Source organism: Phoxinus phoxinus (assembly GCF_949152265.1).
Source record: "Phoxinus phoxinus genome assembly, chromosome: 2".
Taxonomy (NCBI): Eukaryota; Metazoa; Chordata; class Actinopteri; order Cypriniformes; family Leuciscidae; genus Phoxinus; species Phoxinus phoxinus.
In genome coordinates this window covers 36,017,484-36,038,537 of record NC_136877.1, presented here as the reverse complement: position 1 = coordinate 36,038,537, position 21,054 = coordinate 36,017,484, and the positions used below count along the sequence as shown (strand labels likewise).

The window sequence follows — 21,054 nt, the reverse complement described above, 5'->3', positions numbered from 1 at the left end:
GCTCCATTTTTGTCCTTGTGAAGTGACATCTCCTCAGTCACGACAACACAGTCTTTAATAAAATCTTAAAATAAAAAACATGAAACTTATCAATTATAGCATTGCTAAATATGGACATACTATACTTTAACTTAAATTCTCATCCTTTTTTAACAACTATCTTCATCGTGGCTGAGCTGAAAATACAGTAGAGACTGTTTGAGGCAGAGCGCTGGAAGAAACTTTCAAACTTGAGTCTGAAAACCGAACCGCCAAGCTGTGACAACTAGATTTTGTTTACAACAGCAGGGGGCCAGAAAATGTATTATCTTGTAAACAAAACAGCCACTTGATGCAGTACACAAACAGAAAGAGAAGCGCTGCCAGTTCATCCTACGCTTACACATTGTACTACAGGCCGTTACGAAAGCGGGCAGAGTGCGGATAGGCTGAGATTTTACGTGCAGGCCGCAGCAACATTTGTAAGACAGCTGCAAACATTTAGAATCACTCCATGTTTTTTTTATTCAAGCTGTCAGTCTCACGGTGCTGACTGCGCTCGTCTGCAAAGCTAATTAGATGGCGAGATATGCAGAGCCTATCATAAACAGATTGTGGAAGAGCGACCCACAGCACACGATGACAGCATCACAGGCTTATGCTCCTCGTTGCTGAGATTTTTATCACCAGCAATATTCACACAGGAAAGCGGGTTATCGTCCACAAAAGCAGGAGGTCGACGTTGTTCCTCTGGGAGAGCCACAGCTAGAGAAGAGCCTTTTTTGGGGTGGGGCGGGGGGTGACTCGGATGACTCTAACAGTTGTAGAACGCTGATCCGTTTCTCATCTGCCCAGGCAAGCTCTCTGGAGGCTTCGCACAACTGCAGGAGGAAGCGGAGCAGGAACGGGGACGGAGGATGCCAAAGCTCACGCTACAGCCAGCGAAACATCTGTTTGGCCGCCAGCACCTTCTAATGGCTCAGACACATGAGGGATGTTTAATGGCAAACATTTCTTGGCCATTGTAAAAAGATTCGTTTTTTATATGCGCACTCTATCTTTGTTTTCATGGAACAGGCCCGGGATTCCAGAGCCAGACGGATTCTAACAGGGCACCTGCAGCCCGGGTCTCGGTCTGCACAGGAAGTTTCATATCCTTTCCAGAGCAGCTCACTTTCACTCTGGAACTGGACACACTTCAAGATGTTGATAATTACTGATGTTACCCCTGCTGAAAAATCCAGCATAAACCAGCATGCATTCAATGTTGGTCCAACTGAGCTGGTGTAACTCCCGCTTCACATGCTTTGGGCCAGCAAACTATCAACCAGTATCCCATGCATGCAAAACATATCTTAAGCTGAATATCTCTTCAGCGACATGCAGGAGAAGAAAGAGCTTAAAGGAAAAGTTCACTTTCAAATGAAAATTCTGTCATCATTTACTCACCCTCAAGTTGTTTCAAACCTGTATGAATTTCTCTCTACTATGGAAGTCAATGGGGTCCATTAACTATCTGGTTACCGACATTCTTCAAAATATCTTCTTTTGTGTTCAGCAGAAAAAAAGAAATTCATACAGGGTTGAAACAAACAACTTGAGGGTGAGTAAATGATGACAGAATTTTCATTTTTAAGTGAACTATTAATTTAAGACATGAGACTGAGGCCTCTCTCTCTCTCTCTCTCTCTCTTTTCTGTAAAATAATTCATTGAAATCTATACAGTGCAGGTTCACAGGGACACCATACTATCAAGCTTAGCATACATACTAGAAGAATATATATGTAAGCATACATGATAAAACTTTACAATAATGTTTAATTTATTAACATTAGTTAATGTAGGTACCATGAATTAACAATCAACAATATTTTAGTATTTATTCATCTTGGTTAATTACATATAACATTTACATATACATTTTTTAAATGTCTTAAAAGTTAAATGAACAAATATGAATTAACACTGAACAATGGCGTACTATATTTATTTAGTATAAATGTACTATATTTATTTAGTATATTAATTAACATTATGCATCAACATATTTATTATACAAACGGGATTAATAAATGCTGTAAAAAATTTAATATTTGTTTAGTTGTGATAACTAACATTAACCGTGGGATAGTTCACCAAAAAGTTTGTCATCGTTCATAAATATCCTCATGTCCTTCCAAACATAAATACATTTCTTTATTTTATGGAACACAAAAAGAAGATAATTTGAAGACTTTTGAAAACAGTTGAGTTACTTCCATTGTATGGTAAAACTACTTTTATGCTCCACAGAAGAAAGACAGACAGATTTGGACTGACATGAGGGTGATGACAGAATTTTAATTTTTGGGTGAACTATCCGTTTAACACAACTAAACCATGTTGTAAAGTGTTACTGCTGAAGTTTCATTACTTTTTTAACAGCAAAATATACTTGTTATTTGTGCTTAACTTTAAAGAAATTCGCAAGAACATGCATTGCTAATAATACGGAGACAAATCAAGCTTTTTGGTCCTGAGAAGGGAGAAAAACAGTCCAAAGGCCAAAGATAATCAATGAGGAAGATGTGAAGAAAAGATCAAGAGTAAGAAAGGGGGGAAATTATAAGTCAAAGCAAAAGAGGGTGTGTGTGAGAGAGTCCTCACTGTGCCGCTTACAATAAATCAAGCTTCTCAGTGTATGCTCTACTTTGGCTGCTGTTTGATGTGAAGAAATGGTGGGTTTTGAAGTGAAAAACTCCAGAGGTATGGGACAGACTCTCGTAAGTCAGGGCCACTGACCCTAACAGTGAGACACGGCCATATATTACACCCTGCTGGACAGCTTCTAGAGCAGAAAACCCCCCTGACTCCCATCTGTACTATCTCATGCACTGACGGATTGATGGGGCCTACCTCATTCACTCAAGCTGTCTCCCAGATTAGCTTACAAAAGTCCTCACTTCAGCGCACACTACTGTCCTGGCTGGACGCTTAAGCCCTTCAAATATAAAGACATGTCCAACAAATGGCTATCAAGTGTCTCTTTCTCCGTGAAGCTCTCAGTATACACACACACACACACTAACACTTATTTCCCAATAAGGAAAATTCCGTCATTTACTCACTCCTATTTTACCAAGATATTGAGAAAAATCTAGATATTTTTTTTATCAGTTGATTTGGACCCCAATGACTTGTTATTGTATGTTGACAAAAAATATCTTGTTCTTTAAAATTATTATTTGTTGTGTTCCACAGAAAAAAATAACGACACGAGTAAATTGAGTGTGAACTATACAATTTAAAATTAAACCACATTCATTAGAAAACCTCAACTTCTATGCAAAGATCACATACTCATACATTTTTATTTAACATCATATCACTGATAAATACCACTAACTGAAACCACATTTAATACAAATATGCAATTTTCAATTGCACGGCACAGGGGAAAGTGAGAGAGTAATAGTCTGTCTCCTGTTTCCTTTCTTCTTCCAGGTTTTAATCTCCAGAGTCTGCTTCACTTATGTGTTATAACTGAATGGCGTGAGCACATCATCACTTTGCCTGCTGGAATCCAACACCTCTCTTTCAAAAAGGCTCTTGGGTCCCAATCAATTACACTGATACACACACCTATCAACATAACCTTTCCTTCCCTTTCGCTCTTCCAACCAAAGAGAAAAAAAGAAGAGAAAACATCAATAAGCATCACCAAAGACAAATTTATGGCTTCCTTAGTGCCATTATCAGCCCAGTGGGCCAGCAGATAGAGAGAGCGAGAGAGAGAGAGAGAGAGAGAGAGAGAGAGAGAGAGAGAGAGAGAGAGAGAGAGAGGCCAGTCAAACATACGCTGTGTGGAGTGAGGATGAGATTCTGTAAGACTGTAAAGTGTATCGAGCTCACCAAACAACAAAGACTATGAGAAATATCTGTAAATGTTCAACGGCAGGGCAGAGGGGAGGTAAGTTCCCTATCGGTGTGTTTAATCTCAAGTCTGTAACAAATACACACTGGTGCAGGTGTAGTGACTGTCACATAATGAGCACAAATGTAATTGGTGGGGTGAAAAGTTTACTGGGGAGCTCAAAGTCCAGGTTGTAGCAATTTTACAATACAAGAAACAATCTTAACTATTCAGGGTTTTTTTACCATGAGAACCTAAATAAAAACTGCAGCACTCGTTGTATTAAGTGTTAATCTTATGAATAAGACTTCCAATAAATAAAATAATTAAAATAAATGGACACATTAAATATTAGATTTCTTTAAATACTATGTAAATGCATTTTTAAAAAGTAGCGCTGCTGACCTCAGTGACCCAGATGAGCCTGTGTTTCTGTTGTTATCGAGGAATATACCTCTGGATTGACTGTTAGGTACAATGTACTCATTATGTTCATGTTGTATTGCAAAATTATATTGCGGTGGGGTACGGGAAATGTTTGGAGTTAGGTTTAAAAGGTGTAAGAGAAGGGAGAATATTGTAATTATAAATGTAATTACATAAATTAATTATTGCTGTAATTACATGCAGGTAATTTTTTTATTATTAATTTAATTGTTAATACATAGTTAAAGACACTTACTATAAAGTGGGACCAAATAAATAATTTTAAATAATTATGCACAATATATTCATTATTATAATACAAATATTACTGGCATTCTGTCTAACCACATGCTCGCAAACAAACCAGTAATTGCTATAAAATATGTTTTGCAATGCATTTCCTGACTGAAAAATTTGCCAGTACCTCTCCCTGCTTGATATTATTTTACTTTAAATGCCAGAACTGGATGTAATTCAGTACATAAGTGTACTGAATCGCATATTTACATAATTGGAATTTACATATGTGGTTGACAGTGAGAGAGGAATGAGATGTTAAGTATGACCATTAATGATATTTCCATAACTCAGCGTCTCTGGCATAAAACACTGCCCATTAACAGTGCAGAAAACACAACTTGATAAGTCTCCAAGGAGTTTCGCAATAACGGTTTAACCTTAGACTTACAAATAATAAAAAACTTGGCTCTGCACAGACTACATTAGAAAGAATTGTATTGATTGGACATATTTGTTCTGTTACATCAGAGCCTGTGCTGCGCTGCACCAGGCACAACAAAATACAAATTGAGAGGGGGGTGGGAAGAGTGAGAGAGACAGACAGAGAGAGAGAGAGATGGAGAAGGGTGTGAAGGGAGTTCACATCACCAATGCCCAAACTGAAACCCCACACACACACACCCATATAAACAGCACACACCGGATAATTCAAATTCCTAAGGATGAATCCTTCTCACACTCCCATCAGAAGGTCTGATGAGAGAGCAGGACAAGGAGCAAGGAGGCGGTGTGTGTGTGTGTGTGTGTGTGTGTGTATGTGTGTGTGTGTGTGTGTGTGTGTGTCACAGGTGTCTCCAGCTCTTGCTCTGGCTGAACTTTACTCTCATTACCACAGTGATAATTTTCCTGCACTGCACTTTGACTTTATCCTCTCACCTCACAGCAATAAAATTATTACACTCAAAACCGGCATAATTTAAGATGACCTAACCAAAGAAAAGGAGAGAGATTATATTTTATAACCATTTTATGGGATGATTCAGCACTTCTTTGGCATTTTCAGAGAGGATAATATGGAATGACTACATCAAAATAACAATGGAATTTTATTACATCTGGAAACAGTCCAAAATTGTGCTGTCCAGTGTTTGTGTTTTAAATCTTCTGGGTTGTATTCCTGAGCACATGCATTTGATATGAGGGTCCTTAAACTTTTTAGAAATTATACAGGTTGCAAATATTGTTTGGTAAAAGTTATTGTGGTCACAGTAATGAACATTGTGGATTTTTTGTTGTTGTCCAGAACATAATGAAATTATGAATAATTTAGATGTAGGCACAGTAGGCTGATCTATAGACTGTATGAGTTTGAGAGAGGCGGATCTCTAACGCGCACCGTAATGAAACTAAAGTCATAGTGACAACCTTCGAGGCTAAACTTCTTAACTGGTTAAAATTAGCTTATTAAAACTCAATGGACAGCCAACTGTCACTGTAAGCTATCAAGTTTGAGAAAACTTTATTGATCGATGCACCTCTAGGATAATAACAGATATGAACTTTCACACACGATTCCGGACACGAAAAAACATTAACCGTTTATTAGATTATAATAAAACGGGAAATCGTTATATTAATTGCAAATAACACATGCGTTCTTAAAAACTCAATTTAGCCTAGCTACCATAACCAAAACTTTCTACTTGTTAACAAAAGCATGTGTAAGCCTCCTAATTATCATCATGGACCGTAGGCTACTACTTATGAATCGATTATCTGAAAATTAATATCTGATATCAATGTTTGCAACAAGTTGCGTTTCTTGACCAGTGATTTGTTTGCGCGCAGGCACAACAAATTCAACGTGCCTGATCTAATCGAAGTTTGCATTTACCGTTTAGGCAATTTGATCTTTCTGAAAGTAGCTATAAAAAGTCTCACAGACCTTGGTGTACTTGATCTCAGGATTGGGTATCGGTGAGGGCACCAGATGAAGAGATGCCATGAGCGCAGCCGGGTCGTTCTTCACCTCTCCTGGCAGTTCAACTTTACTGGAGGTCATTGCGTCTCTTGAAGATGCCGGTTGGGTTTTTTTCCTGCCGATTTGCGATTACTACTTTGGAATCCTTCCTGTGTTTATAACCAGGTGTCAGCCCTGGTCCATTTTTATTGGGCAGAGAATAGGGCCGTCCTCCTAATATAATTAAAATGGAGCATTTACATAAACTACTCTCTCTCCCTCTCTGACCATACGGAGTGAAAGATACCACCCACTCTAAAGACAACGCTATGGAGGAGTATAAGGATTTATCAGGAAGAAATTCAGCTGAGTGGCAGTAGTAAACTGCACTGTAAAAATGTTTAGGGTGGTAAAAATCAAAATGATTTGTCAAAATAGTCTATAATTGTATTATTTAGCTAACAGAACAACACAACTAAATGTTAACAAAGACTCGTTTTCAAGGAGAATATTATGTAAAAATTATAGTCTATTTAATAACACGTTTATTTAGGCTAATATGACCGTGTTAAAGCTGAGCATAGGACATTTTAAGAATTTTTTTTTTTTTTTACATGATTTTTTTTCACCACCAAGTTTTCTTAAGGTTCAAAATATAGGCTACATTTTCCATGCGCTGCATAAACGTTAGTTATGAAACTCAGTCTGCTGGACTGAAATTAGGCTACACTAGACCACTAAATCGATTCTTCTTTAGGGTATCATATTTTGCAGACTTTCCTGACTGCTTGTTGAAATTAACAATAAAAGTATGCTATTAAATAAAGGCTAGCTAATGTTTCTCCCCATTAGGGTTCCTAAAACTGTCACGTGGACGTTAAAGTTTTCTTTGGCAAGGGCCGTTTGCCCCTTTGATTCTCACAGATTCTCCTATAACATATCTATCCCGTCAGAATGTTATTCAACTATCTACATCAAGCGATCACAGGTTATTTCCTCGTCGTCCCTCCTGCAGTGCCAGGACTCTGATAGCATTTACCTCAGACTGTCCAATAAACATTAAAGAGTATCTAAAAAGGCTATTAACACTCTCGAAGAGTTTGTGGTTTAAAGGATTAGCCAACACAGACATTCACACTTACACTATGTAACTGCTGGATAAGGAAGCTCTTGAAAACACCGGATCACGATTATGTCGCAGATAAATAAAACAAATAATCGCCTTCACACTTAGCCTACATGGTTTAGTCGAAGACATCTTGGATGTTGTGGAGCGTTTATATAACTCAACTATATCTTTGGTTGATACAATCACAAATTCAAGTAAAATCCCACATAGCCTAATTGTTTAGCCTATAAAACCTAATCATTTTAACCAGTCCAGTTATAAAAAAAAATGTGTTGCTCTCACTGTGTCCTGCTATTAACTAACTAAAGAATTAAGAATATTAAGAAAATGCCGAACTGCCAGTAAGTGAATTCCATTCTTATTGACTTAAAAAAAATGTTTTAGGGTGCTCTCTCTGTGATGATGGCATGCAAAGGCAAGACTTGAAATCCAAAAACCCAATAGGTTAAAGTGTTGTCACTTTAAGCCTAGCTACTATAGGTTAACTTATTTTTCTAATTTTTTTAATATTATTATTATTATTATTCAATGGCCATTCTGCGTGATAGTTATCATGTGTGACATGCTAAGGGACTGAGGGCTGTTAAGATGATGAAGGGGACGGGGTGTTATAATTTGTTAGAACCCACTGGGGTGCTTTTTCTCCATCAGCACATCCCCCTCATTTTGCAGTACTGACAGTGTCTGCCTCACATCAAAGACGACACCCCAGAACAAGTGACAGTGATTAATGCAAACAAAACATACCGCTACCATCCTATCGCTTCTTCTGTTCACAGTCACCACAGCCACGGGACGCCACCGCCGAACTCTGGCCCTCTTTGCTTTTACTTTGTCAAACAGCTCCACCCGGTGGACAGATATACGCATTACAAGTTGAAGCTGCGCTGTAATGCTTCTCTGAATGAGAAGAACTTACAAGAATAAGAAATAGGTTATGCAAAACACTGATATGTTATATTTAGAGACTAAATTAAACGCATACCTAGTTGTTATGTTTTGTGCATGTGTTTTCAGTTCACACAGGCCTATGTGCTGTATGGTCATTGACAAATAAATGATGATGATGATGATTATGATGATGATAATTTAAAAATGTATACGTTTGCTTGTAAATAGGCCTACATATTGCGTCAACATCAAAATAAAGTAATAAAATATTGCATCTTTTTTTCTCGGTCATTTTGACCCTTTTTTGTTAAAGCTCAACAAAAACAGTAAATGTATATTTTTTAAAAAAAGTAGGCCTAATGAATTGCATATATAAAACTTATACTGGGATATTTTTTCCCAGACAGAAAAAAAATCAGCGTCACTTTATTGAACTGAAATGTAGCTATGTGTATTAGCTTAGGCTACTCAGTGAACTCCAACTTCTGTTAATAGCTAATTCTAACTAAAAAGCTATACATGTGTGATTTAGTTTTTTTACACCTCATAAACAAAGATTAATTGAACGTCAGTCTACTTATTTCTCAGATAACTCGTCTCTTATAGCGTTAAGTTCGCAAACGATAGTTGAACAAATAAGTTACGTAATGATATTTTCTAGTTGATCGAACTCGTATTTGTCTCAGCACGAAGAGGATGGATAGACTGAGAGCAAAGAGGAACCACCAACCTGTCATGTCAGTGTGTTTAATGACATCTAAGTAGCAGCAGGAGGGGCGGGGAAGGTTAAAGCCTAAGACACTCAAACTCCAGCGGGCTCAGCTCTTTCAACTGTCTGTCCGGACATCACGTCTCACTGGCGGGGAAACTATGGAGCTCGAAAAAATCAGAAAATTGAGGGGCAAATGCATGTTGAGGCGGGACATCATCAGAGAGTTTCTGGCAGAATTACTGGGGACATTCGTATTAATAGTAAGTCTTTTGCCGGTCAGACCTTAAGAACTTGTAAACTGAGATTAACAACACAGTTTGATTACAGTAAATGCATCAGAATTATAATGAATATTTCTTTAATTCTTTAATGTATTTAATTATAAGTGAAATTGACTGTTTTGTGTCCATTTTTTTAGTTTAATAATAAATCAGTCTGTCAACTTATTTCATTCTTGTCTATGGTGTTGAGGTTGATATTCTTTCAATTTAAAGAAGCTCTTAACATCTTATATGGCTATAGCAGCTATAGGCCTATGTGTAAACATAACATTTAGACTAAATGCATTGCATTAAATGCAACACCCTTGAGTGATGTAAACTAGCATTTAGTGTCTTCTTATTTTATGCTTCTTATTGATCAATTGTAATGGCTATTTAATGGAATATGGCTATGGTTTAACTTGTCAAGGGCTGGATATCAGTAACTAAGGATTTGTGTAATAAGTCCAATTAGACAAACACTAATATTCCCTGGCAGTGGTTTTGTATGTTAGTTTTTATAAGCACCTTGTTCAAAACCATTTAAGAAGTTGATAATTTGTGCCAAAAATGTTTTATTTTTTTAAGTTCCAATAATAATATGATCATTATTGTTGCTATATATTATAAAGGTGTTTTTTTTTCCACTGTAAAGTTGAACTACTCTCAGAACAATGTATTTTTTCATAAAGTCAGGTGCTGTTACAAGCTGTCACGTTTAATAAATATTATACATTTATTTGTTCGTATTGTACTTTTACATTTTGCAGTTTTGTGTGTTTGTGTTTCATAATTGTTTACTGTTGAAATTTTGTCATGTCAGGTTTGACAACTTATACCATATAGACTAACAACATGCGGCATGCCTCATGTAGTATAACTTTAAAGATAAATTCATTTTACTACAAAAGGCCACCTGGTGCTTTGATATCATAAATCTTCTTTTACTTATAATATATATATATTTAAATTTAGATATTTCTACTTTTTCTACAGTGTGTTCTATTGGTGTTAATTAAGTGAAAAGATTTTAATTCAACATGACAGATTTAGTTGCTTTGGGGTGCCGCCCTGACCATAATGGACTGAGCTTTTGAACAAGCTGCTATACTAATTAGTTTTGAATAAGTGCTCCACAACAAGAGAGTGCTTTTCCTATCTGCATGGCGGTAGCTTTTTGCACTAATTGTCTTCCTAAATTGTCTTCTCTCTGCCCATTTCCTGTTTACAGCTGTTCGGTTGTGGTTCAGTGGCCCAAAAGGTCCTGAGCAGAGGCACACAGGGAGAAGATCTCACCATCCACTTTGGCTTTACTCTAGGGGTGATGCTGGCTGTGTACATGGCAGGAGGCGTCTCAGGTAACTCGTCACACTGGCGAATGGAGAAGTATAGAAGATAACGTATATATACTGCATAAACTTCAATTCACCTTACAGTTACCTGTCAATTGTCTGAATGTTTGAAATGATTCCAATATACATGTTCAGTTGATTGAGAAAAGGCACTGGGACAGCCGAGTTCAAAGCATCTTTTCATTTCAAAGGTCATATTTAGCTATCCATCAGGGCTGTTTTTCACAGTTGTTTGTGATCTTTGATCATGCTCAACAAACATGCGATGTACTCACCTATTCGCCGTATGCAACTCTACAATATCCATACTATAACCGATACGCCGGTTTATGTTTTTATTCTATTAAAACCTACTGTAAACCTCAAAGGAGTAAAATGGCTTGTGAGGCAGAAAAATTATTTCATGCAGTAATAAGCATTAGACAGTTGGATCAAATATGCCCCATGCTGATATTCCATCTTGACCTTTGACCCCAAAGAGAAAGAGAGTGAAGGGTGGATTTGCTTCAGTGCATAACAGACTTGTGTTTCCATATTTTAGGATTAATGAACGACATAATAGAGGAGGAAAACCTTGTGCTTATTGTATTTGTGGCGCTCAGTTTCTCTGTCTGGACAGGGGGGAGGAGGAAAGGATGGCTCAATTACATGTTCTTAAAACTTGTATAAGGCTTAGTGTCAACCAGAGGCTTGTCAGGTTTGATATACCAGATTGGAAACGTATGCCTGGCCTTCATTAAGTGAATTCCTCAAGGATTATGGTGAGGTGAAGCTTTTATTATAATGTGTTACAATAATGCTGATGATTCCAGGAATTTCCTTTATCATTTCCTTTAAATGAGAAGCAACAACAACAACAACAAAAAACATAAATAAGAGCACATTTACACGATAAGACAAAGTGGCAAAACATTATTGGCAATAATTGACTACACTGATCCACTTAGACTAACCTCAATGCTCTCAGGTGAATAGACTCCAGATAATGTCATTTTCGAATGAGTGGTATCTTAAATCGAGACTTGCCAGAAAGCATGTTTTATGTTCATGTGTTGTGCATTCATATATTGTATGTAGAAGAAACCCACAAGAGATCTTGAGATGCAAACCACTCTCTCTCTCCGAAGCCTTCGGGAGATATATCACTTATTCGTTTACTCTCTGGCACCCATACCTCCTTAATCTGAGTGCACACAGAATATGAATATGTGACACAGAATATTGCCCTGGCCCATATGTTCTCATTAGTGTCACATAATCAGCAACTTCAATATTCTCACATGAACTGTGCTGTCACAGAGTCGCAGTTTACCAGGGGTGCGTTTCCCAAAAGCATCGTTAGCCAACTATGGTCGCATGTCCCGACGTTATCAGCATAGTTCAATGAGTTGTTTCCCGAAACTACAGCTCTTGACCTGTGGTTCGAAGCACAGTTTCTTGTTTGCATGATATGCAGACTTAGTTTTTCTCAACGCTTTGGCACATTTTTCAAAACAATCTTAACATTCTCTAAATGATGTTTCATTAACAAAGTTCGGGAGGAGCACGTTCAAATGATCTATCCAATCAACATGTCATCAGCAATGATCATGTCTATATATCAGCATGAGAGGAGGCCTATATACATGTATATATATATATATATATATATATATACCTATATACAGTATATATACAGTCGACTCACCTACGTTTCTCAGCATCCCTCCACCACCCCGACTCCTCACTCTTGGCTGGTTCCTACCACAGCCAGGAATATGAGGGGGTGTACTCTGGGTTTACGGCCCAAATACTTTAGCCCGGGGCCCTCTTCTCGGACAGGACGCCAAATACACATATCATGAACTCTATCTGGCTCATTTTTTTGTAAGTGTGAACTTGTGAAGTACAATTGTCACAACCGTTTGCTGGAACATCACAACTCCATTGCATGTCTGCAAAATGTGTTACTCACCCAAAACATTTCAGTCATGCTCAAAATCTAGTTACAATATTGTGTCAATAAATTGGCCAATGGCACCAAAAAAAGTAAAAATGTGTCATCGTGTAAAGAACACTGATCAGAATGTTTAGATGGGATTTTTCACCATGGAAATATTTTTTTTTTTTCCTACTTTATTATTGATACTATAAACTGCTTTCTATGCCATACAAGATTGTCAGTTTTGTCTGTGTAAATACAGATTCTGAGAGTAGGTAATCATTGACTGGGAAAAGTCAATACTGTAGTACACAAAAAGAAAATGAACATTTGTATTTATACAGTACATTTGTTTTTGCAGAAATGTCTTGCATGTAAACTTAAAATGATTAGTTGCTTGTTTATTTTTTAGAACACTATATGTCTCTCTCTAACACTACAGACAGTGCATATCTTCTTTTATATATTTCTATTGCTCTTCCATGACAAGAATTTTCAGTTTACATAAAACATTTCTACAAAAAAATACAAATGTATTTATAGCTTCTGCTGTTCAAGGTTGTGAAGTTCCTCCATGTTCAAAAATGGTGGTGATTGTGCTGTAAGCAAACTTCATATATATCATAACTCAATATTAACTCATAAATAAATAAGTTTCCAAACTTGATTGGATGATTAATAAGATTGTGATTCCTATTTCATTCCAGATTCAAGTCTGATGTGAACAAGAAACTAATTGTTCAGAGAGCTAAACTTATTGTTTAGAGAAAAAAAAAGTCTAATTTGAGAATTGAGCCAAAGCGAAGTCCTCATCTTTAGCAAAATAAGCAAGCTGGCATTCAGTACAATCTCTATCTTTTATTTAGAATATATGCAAATGTAATTTACATATTTAAGTTTGTCAAGAGATTTGAGGGGTTTTTTACATAAAAAGTAGCAATACAACCGTGTTCCAATCTACTAAGAAGGAGTCTATGATTGATTCTGGAAATAAAGCAAAATTTTTTTTTGTTTGTTTATTTATCAAGGAAAGCTACAAAGAACAAATGCTATTATTATTATTAGTAGTAGTAGTATTCATATTAATAACAACAATAATAACACATTTCAAACATTAATAAAAGGACAATGACGTTGCCTTGAGGAAAGGGTTGTGTTGCAGGTCGTGTTGTGCAGAGGAGATATGTCGAGGGGCATACGACCCTGTGGTTTATCCGTCAGTTGTGGCTTCTAGAATTGTGCAATTGCGCATGTGTTATTTTGGTGATGCATGCAACTGAATTATCAGGGGTGACAAGTCATGAGCTTCAGATCTGATCCTCATCAGATGCTGCCAGCGGTTCTCGCTTCTCACGGTGTACAGTGAGCAATATATAAATCTATATGCATGCAATGTTGAATATAGGCCGAGTTCTGCAGTCTAAAGTGTGCATTTGTGCATGAATAAGTTGGTTTGCCCAGCAGCCCACATGACCGTGAATGTGATAATCTTACACGCTGTGATGATGACTACAGTATTGAACTAATGAGCTTTTCTGGAGCATATGTCCCAGGGTGAAGTCAGGTGTAGGCACTGGCCCATCATTATTAAGCCTTTAACTCGCTCTACGTGAAGTACGTATTTCTGTAATGTAATATGAAAAAAGTTGAAAAAAAAGTTGTCTGGTTTTTAACAAAAATTATTTATGTTTTACCGTTTGTGTACAATTTACAATGTGATGATGAAGTTCAAAAGACGCAAACGACCATTTTGGATTCCTGCTTAATGAATATAACGGGCCAAAACTGAAATCATGAAAAATGAACAAACCAGACAAGGTCCTGATTCGCTGCGTTTCTACATTTAAACAGCTACCAATCGATTGAGAAATCAGTTCAAGCTTACGTGGGTCAGGAAAGGCCAGTGTTTTCCATCCTGTTTTGCTGGCATGAGAGCTGAAGCGGTGTGTACGGTGGGGTCACCGACAGGTCTACAGGCCTGAGCGCTCTTATGTCAAAGCAGAGTTACTCCTAAGCCTTGCTGCGATGTCAGAACACTCAGACCAGATTATGTCAGACCCAATTCCCATTGACTTCCTCGACTAGTTTTTGTAGACAGTGTTTATGAGGAGCTCTCTGGATTAAGAGGAGGGAAAGTGAGAGCATATACCTATATAGCAGTGAGAGAAATCAAATAACTGTGAGTTTGAAATGAATGACGCAGTGTATCTCTTTGATTGTATTAGACAATAATCTGTACCACAAAAAAACTCAGCATGCTTTTATACAAACCTCAATCAATACAAAATCACCACTAAAACCAATACAAATAATTAGCAGTCATCAAAGGTTTGCAGTCTCTCGATTATTGCATCTTATTGCAGGTGGACATGTGAACCCAGCTGTTTCTCTGGCTATGGTCGTCGTGGGGAAACTCCCGATAAAGAAATTTCCTGTCTATGTGGCGGCTCAATTTCTTGGTGCCTTTGCCGGGTCTTGTGCTGTCTATGGCCTGTACTATGGTAAATTTTCAGTGCACTTTATGTTATTGCTTCTCTTCTATGGCAGTCTGCTAAAGTATACTTACATACATCCATACAGTATTAGACACACACAACTCAAACTAAATGGTCTGTCTTGTTTTGACCTTTGATAGATTTAGATTAGACATTATATATTTAACATTCGAGAGCACAATTACTCTGAACAGTCGTCAAATTACTTCCCATTAATCATTTCTAAAATATTATAGTTGAAAAGCTGTTGGATATTGAAATCCATCTAATTCATTTGTCATTTTCCAGAGTTTCAACTGGAATGACACGAAGATGATTTTTTTTAGGGCATCAAGGCTGCATTTATTTAATCAAAAATACAGTAAAAACAGTAATATTGTATTCCTGTGATGGCAAAGCTGAATATTCAGCATCTTTACTCCAGTCTTCTTCAGGGTCACATGATCTGTCAGAAATCATTCTAAAATGATTCACAAAAACTGTATCTTGTCCATAGGTGCCTTTGCCAAATTCTCTGATGGACATCTGTTTGTTACTGGTCCAAATGGCACAGCTGGTATCTTTGCTTCATATCCGCGTGCAGATCTCTTGTTGTTTAATGGGTTTGTTGATCAGGTGAGTGAAGCAGTAATTCATTTCTCAAAATATCTCACTGGTTAATATCCAGTCAAATGGTGTTAAAACTTGTGGTTTTAATTATTTGAGTTAAAAGAAAAGAACAGTAAATATAAATCATAAGCATAGAAATAATTGAGAACTTTTTACCAAAAAATAAAAAAACCTAAATGAAATATACTTTAAACTTTATAACTCACAGTGTGAACTTATTTCCTATTTTTAAATGTTTTTATTTTTTCAGGGTTCGGTGAGAGAATGTTTTGCTGACCATTGTCTCTGTTCACACAGGTGATCGGCACAGGTGCTCTGGTCCTCTGTATTTTAGCCATAGTAGATAAGAAGAATATCGGGGCACCTAAAGGGATGGAGCCTCTGGTTATTGGTCTGAGCATCCTGGCTATCGGAGTGTCCATGGCGCTGAACTGCGGATATCCGATCAACCCTGCCAGAGACTTGGGACCACGGCTTTTCACTGCGGTGGCAGGATGGGGCATGGAAGTGTTCAGGTACAGAAAACCTTTGCTGCATCAACATTTCCTTTTTTTATTTTTTATTGTTTGGTTGGATTTTTCACTTCTTCCCTTATAAGTATTATTAATAATACATATAATAGGGAAATTTGTATATGGGTGTGTACTATAATACAATACACCTAGAAGTGTTACCCTGTGACAAGATTCAGCAAGTGAGAAACAGAGGCACACCTTCCACCGACGTACCTTTAGAAACTCAAATAGACTTTAAGTGCAAAGGCCTATCACCATTCTTCTGACAGAGCAAATGAATTTTTTAATGCACTTGTGTATCTCCTGCATATTGAAGCAATTTTAAAAATGTACGTGAGGCAGTCTCATTGCATAAATATTCAGAGTGGCACAACCAAAGACTGGACGTATTTTATTCCTCTAACTTTTCCTATTAAAGGGAAAACGTTATCGTCTTTCACCATAACTCTGCTTTTAGCAATCAGTTATGTAGGTCATTGTCACAGAGAGAGAGAGTTTCTGTTGCTGCTCTTCCACAGCAAAAATAGTCTGATTTTATGCACAGGATTGAATAAAGAATTATGAAGTGTTGTATAAAATAATTGTCTAACATGCAGGTGAAACTCGAAAAATTAGAATATCGTGCAAAAGTTCATTTAATTCAGTAATTCAACTTAAAAGGTGAAACTAATATATACTGTAGACTCATTACATGCAAAATGAGATATTTCAAGCCTTTATTTGTAATAATTTTGATGATTATGGCTTACAGCTATGAAAACCTTTTCACAATATTCTAATTTTGAATTTGGGGTTTTCATAAGCTGTAAAATTTTATTTGTAAAATTATAACAAATAAAGGCTTGAAATATCTCACTTTGCATGTAATGAGTCTATATAATATATTAGTCTCACCTTTTAAGTTGAATTACTGAAATAAATTAACTTTTGCACGATATTAAATTTTTTCGAGTTTCACCTGTACAATAGAGGTGGATAAACAGAATAGTGTGTTTACAATCACAAATTTCAGAAGTGAAAAGTCTCCAAAACACTATAGCCCTTAACTCATTCATGCAAATCTCTTGAAATGTACCGATTAGTCTGATTGGTCATTCAGCTGTCAAATATTTCGGTATATTTTGTTATTCAGCCCTTTACAACTACAAACACAGGGTGACGTCCACGGGGAGCTAATCTTATATCAGTTGTCTACGTGAGGAAGTGCTTGATCTGTCTGCTTAATATGTCTTCCAACTCGAAGACAGATTATGTGCAAATGCTCTGGTGTCATAATTGCAACAAACAAGCATGGACATTTTTGAAACACAATATTGTACATGAGCGTTGCATAAATTCAGTTCAGCAAAGTGTCTGTATGCAGTGGCTATGCATTTGTTTACAGGACATTTGCCAACTTGTTTGTAGAGCAGGTTGAAGGACACAGAGCATTTGTTTTCTCAGTAGCCTATAAAAGGATCAAGGGATTGAGAGAGGGGAAGAGTGCTGCAGACAGGGAGCACTGGAGTGACACACTAAGCACAGATTACAATGAATGCATTAGTGTCTGGGCAGCAAGACTAGACGCCAAAACAGTGTTGACATCATCCATCAGTCTGACCACAGAACAACACTTCAGATACACCAGTAATACAGGCACATTCCTAATCAAGTCTACTTTAACCTTACTTACTACTGTAATTTACAACTGATGTAGAATTAAAATGGAATGAAATTCAAAGAATTTCATTGCATACGTCCCATTACTGTTTTATCCGATTCATATTTTAAACATTAGAAGATATGAATCACCAATATGCAAAATTACACCTATAAAAATTTGCATTTAATTTATACAGATGCGGCCACAACAATTTGTGCAATATTTGGTTATTTAAATAATTTATGTCTGAATATTATTGTATTAAATGCAAAATATCAAACCAAGTGGCATCTGCAAAACAAATGATACTAGACATTTTCTCAGACCATTCAGCTTCAAAACTGTGTTTGTACTAATATGCATGTATATACACTACCATTCAAAAGTTTGGGGTCAGTAGGGTAAATAAATGAATACTTTCATTCAGCAAGAATGTATTAAACGGATCATAAGGAAAGACATTTATAATGTCATGAAATATTTCTATCTCAAATCAATGCTTTTCTATTAATCAAATAATTGTAAAACTTTCTTTCAACATTGATTATAAATGAAATGTTTCTTGAGAACCGAATCATCATTTTAGAATGATTTCTGACGGATCATGTGACCCTGAAGAAGACTGGAGTAAAGATGCTGAATATTCAGCTTTGCCATCACAGGAATACAATATTACAATATTACTGTTTTTACTGTATTTTTGATTAAATAAATGCAGCCTTGTTCCCCTAAAAATCATCTTCGTGTCATTCCAGTTCAAACTCTGGCTAATTAATATTTTTCTTTGAAAATTCTTCCATTCAGAAATTTTGCCCGCAGCCCTGACTCTATTCTCACTTGTGCGTTGTGTGTGTGTTCAGTGCTGGAAATGGCTGGTGGTGGGTCCCAGTGGCCGGGCCGATGGTGGGAGGTGTGGTTGGGGCAGTGATCTACTTCCTAATGATTGAGCTGCACCATCCTGAACCTGAGAAGAACCTTGAAGATGACAACAGCATCAAATATGAACTAAACACCGTCAACTGAAAAGAGAGGGAAAGTATGGTATCTTTTCCTTCACCATAGACATCAAGCAAGAAACTCTCTTTTCTTCTCTGTCTTTTCCTCAAGATCTCTTTTCTGAGTCTTTTGCCAAAGTACACTCATTAAACCAAGCAGCTATGAAAGACAGCAAGTGTTAATTATGCATAATTCAAGTTATTCTCATGTTTTTAACAGAAGTAGAGAATGTTCAAAGAGCACCATCGACATGGAGCAAATAGAAACAATCAGGTATTTTATGGAAATAAAATAGCAGTCTCTTCAGCATCAACAAGCGTCATACCACTGCCAGTAAAAGAGTGCAGGTGCATTGCATTTAGAGATCATCATGATTTCCAACTGGTTTCTACAGACTCAGCGAGAGAGTTGAACTACTCAAGGATTCTTGTATCCATAATGTCCTTCATTCCTTTGTCCAATCCTACTACTATTTCTCTTCTTCTTAACTTTCACAGAGATCTGACAACCCTATAACAGCAGATACATGTTTCTCTCTCTCACTAAAACGAAGGAAGAGGGTACTTTACTGTCCACTGTTTACTCAAAGATGAAAAGTCCGGACGAATCAGTACAACATACAGTATGAACTAACTGCATGCATAACTGCTGATAAGGTGACATGCATGAGAGAACAGGGTAAATGTTGCAATGCATGCTAAGAACAAACCTGCGATGAACTATTAAATATAAGCTTAAGAAGAAATATATGTGTATTTATGCTACAGTGTGTTAAATGTAGAAGAAAATACTTTTTAGGAGAAAGGAAGGAGAAAGGAGCAGTATTGTGTATAATACCACATTCAGACGTGTTCACATTTCAGGCATAGCAAAGCTAATGTGATATTATGCATCAGTCGAAGCTTTAGTATCTGTATTTTGTAGCTATTGTTTATGGGGAAAAATATGTTAAATATGTTTTTTCTCTTTTAAAAAAAAAAAAAGAACTTAGTAATTTATTTCTTGGCACTTGAATTAATAGCAGTTGTTTGTACAATTCAAAGAGATCATATTATATATTTTTTGTCTTTTATTGTGTTAATTCAATTTGAGTTTCAGATAAAACATTTTTACTTTTTACTCTCTCATAAATGAAACATTTTGAGAATAATTACAACATTCAAAATGTTAAAGGCATATACTGTCATTCTGCTAATGTAGACCTGACATATACAAATAAACATACTGTTAAACATAACTCATGTCTGTTTTCCTGTGAATGAGGATTTAGACGACAGCAACCATTATATTAGACACATTGTGTCTGTACAGTATTGCATCACAGTCTGTTTAGTCCTTCCCTAAGATAGACACATCTAAACTATTACCTTCTTAAATAATGGCCTTCGCAAATATGCACAAATGTTACATTTGTGAATGAATTTGCTTAGAGAAACATTAATTCAACTCAGCATATCCAGTATAAGCAGAAGAGCATTGGATAAACCACATGCTGCTATAGTAAAGATAAATATTAGTAGTAGTAAGAGATTAAATAAACCACTGTATCTGACCTGATTTAATCATCATCACTATCTGACCATCACCTTCAGCTCACTGAGTCCACTGAATGTATGCATACACATGTTTCTGCTAATCAGACTAGCATGTTCATCAGCCAACCGTTCTATGAACCAACAATAGCAACGTGCTGCACACCAGAGAGAAAAATGTAAAGTTGATTATAATTGAGAAAATCATCAACATCATCATTATGGTTGGGAAGACTTTGGCATTTTAATGTGCACCGCAGTCTTGACTGATTTCCTGACTTAGTCAGGAAAAGCAACTGTACTAGGTGAACAATGACCTCTGTCCAGTTAACAGTGAATAACAGCATCTTTGCAGATGTGCATACAACTAAAACAATACATTGTGCTTGTCAGTGAGCTATATAATCACATCTGATAGATAGATAGATAGATAGATAGATAGATAGATAGATAGATAGATAGATAGATAGATAGATAGATAGATAATGTCAACACACTCTC

General features: G+C 36.6%; 2 protein-coding genes across 3 annotated transcripts in view; one reads left to right on the top strand and one right to left on the bottom strand.

Moving 5' to 3' along the window:
* aldh1a2 (aldehyde dehydrogenase 1 family, member A2) overlaps positions 1 to 6,649 on the bottom strand; it is a 22,597-nt gene extending 15,948 nt beyond the window's left edge. Inside the window, exon 1 of the mRNA XM_079588467.1 lies at positions 6,481 to 6,649. Within this exon, the coding sequence (XP_079444593.1) occupies positions 6,481 to 6,601 (121 nt within the window). The 5' untranslated portion in view covers positions 6,602 to 6,649. The remainder of the gene's footprint in view (positions 1 to 6,480) is intronic.
* Positions 6,650 to 9,121: 2,472 nt separating this feature from the next.
* On the top strand, positions 9,122 to 20,257 carry aqp9b (aquaporin 9b). Of its 2 annotated transcripts, XM_079597954.1 has the most exons (7): positions 9,227 to 9,491; positions 10,723 to 10,849; positions 15,128 to 15,265; positions 15,756 to 15,874; positions 16,166 to 16,383; positions 18,886 to 19,061; positions 19,241 to 20,256. In XM_079597954.1, the coding sequence occupies exons 1-6, from the start codon at positions 9,390 to 9,392 to the stop codon at positions 19,046 to 19,048; spliced, it is 867 nt and encodes a 288-aa protein (XP_079454080.1). In that variant the 5' UTR covers positions 9,227 to 9,389; the 3' UTR covers positions 19,049 to 19,061; positions 19,241 to 20,256. The 2 variants fall into 2 exon arrangements, with proteins under 2 accessions (XP_079454079.1, XP_079454080.1); XM_079597953.1 differs by having other exon boundaries at positions 9,122 to 9,491; positions 18,886 to 20,257.
* Positions 20,258 to 21,054: the final 797 nt, after the last annotated feature.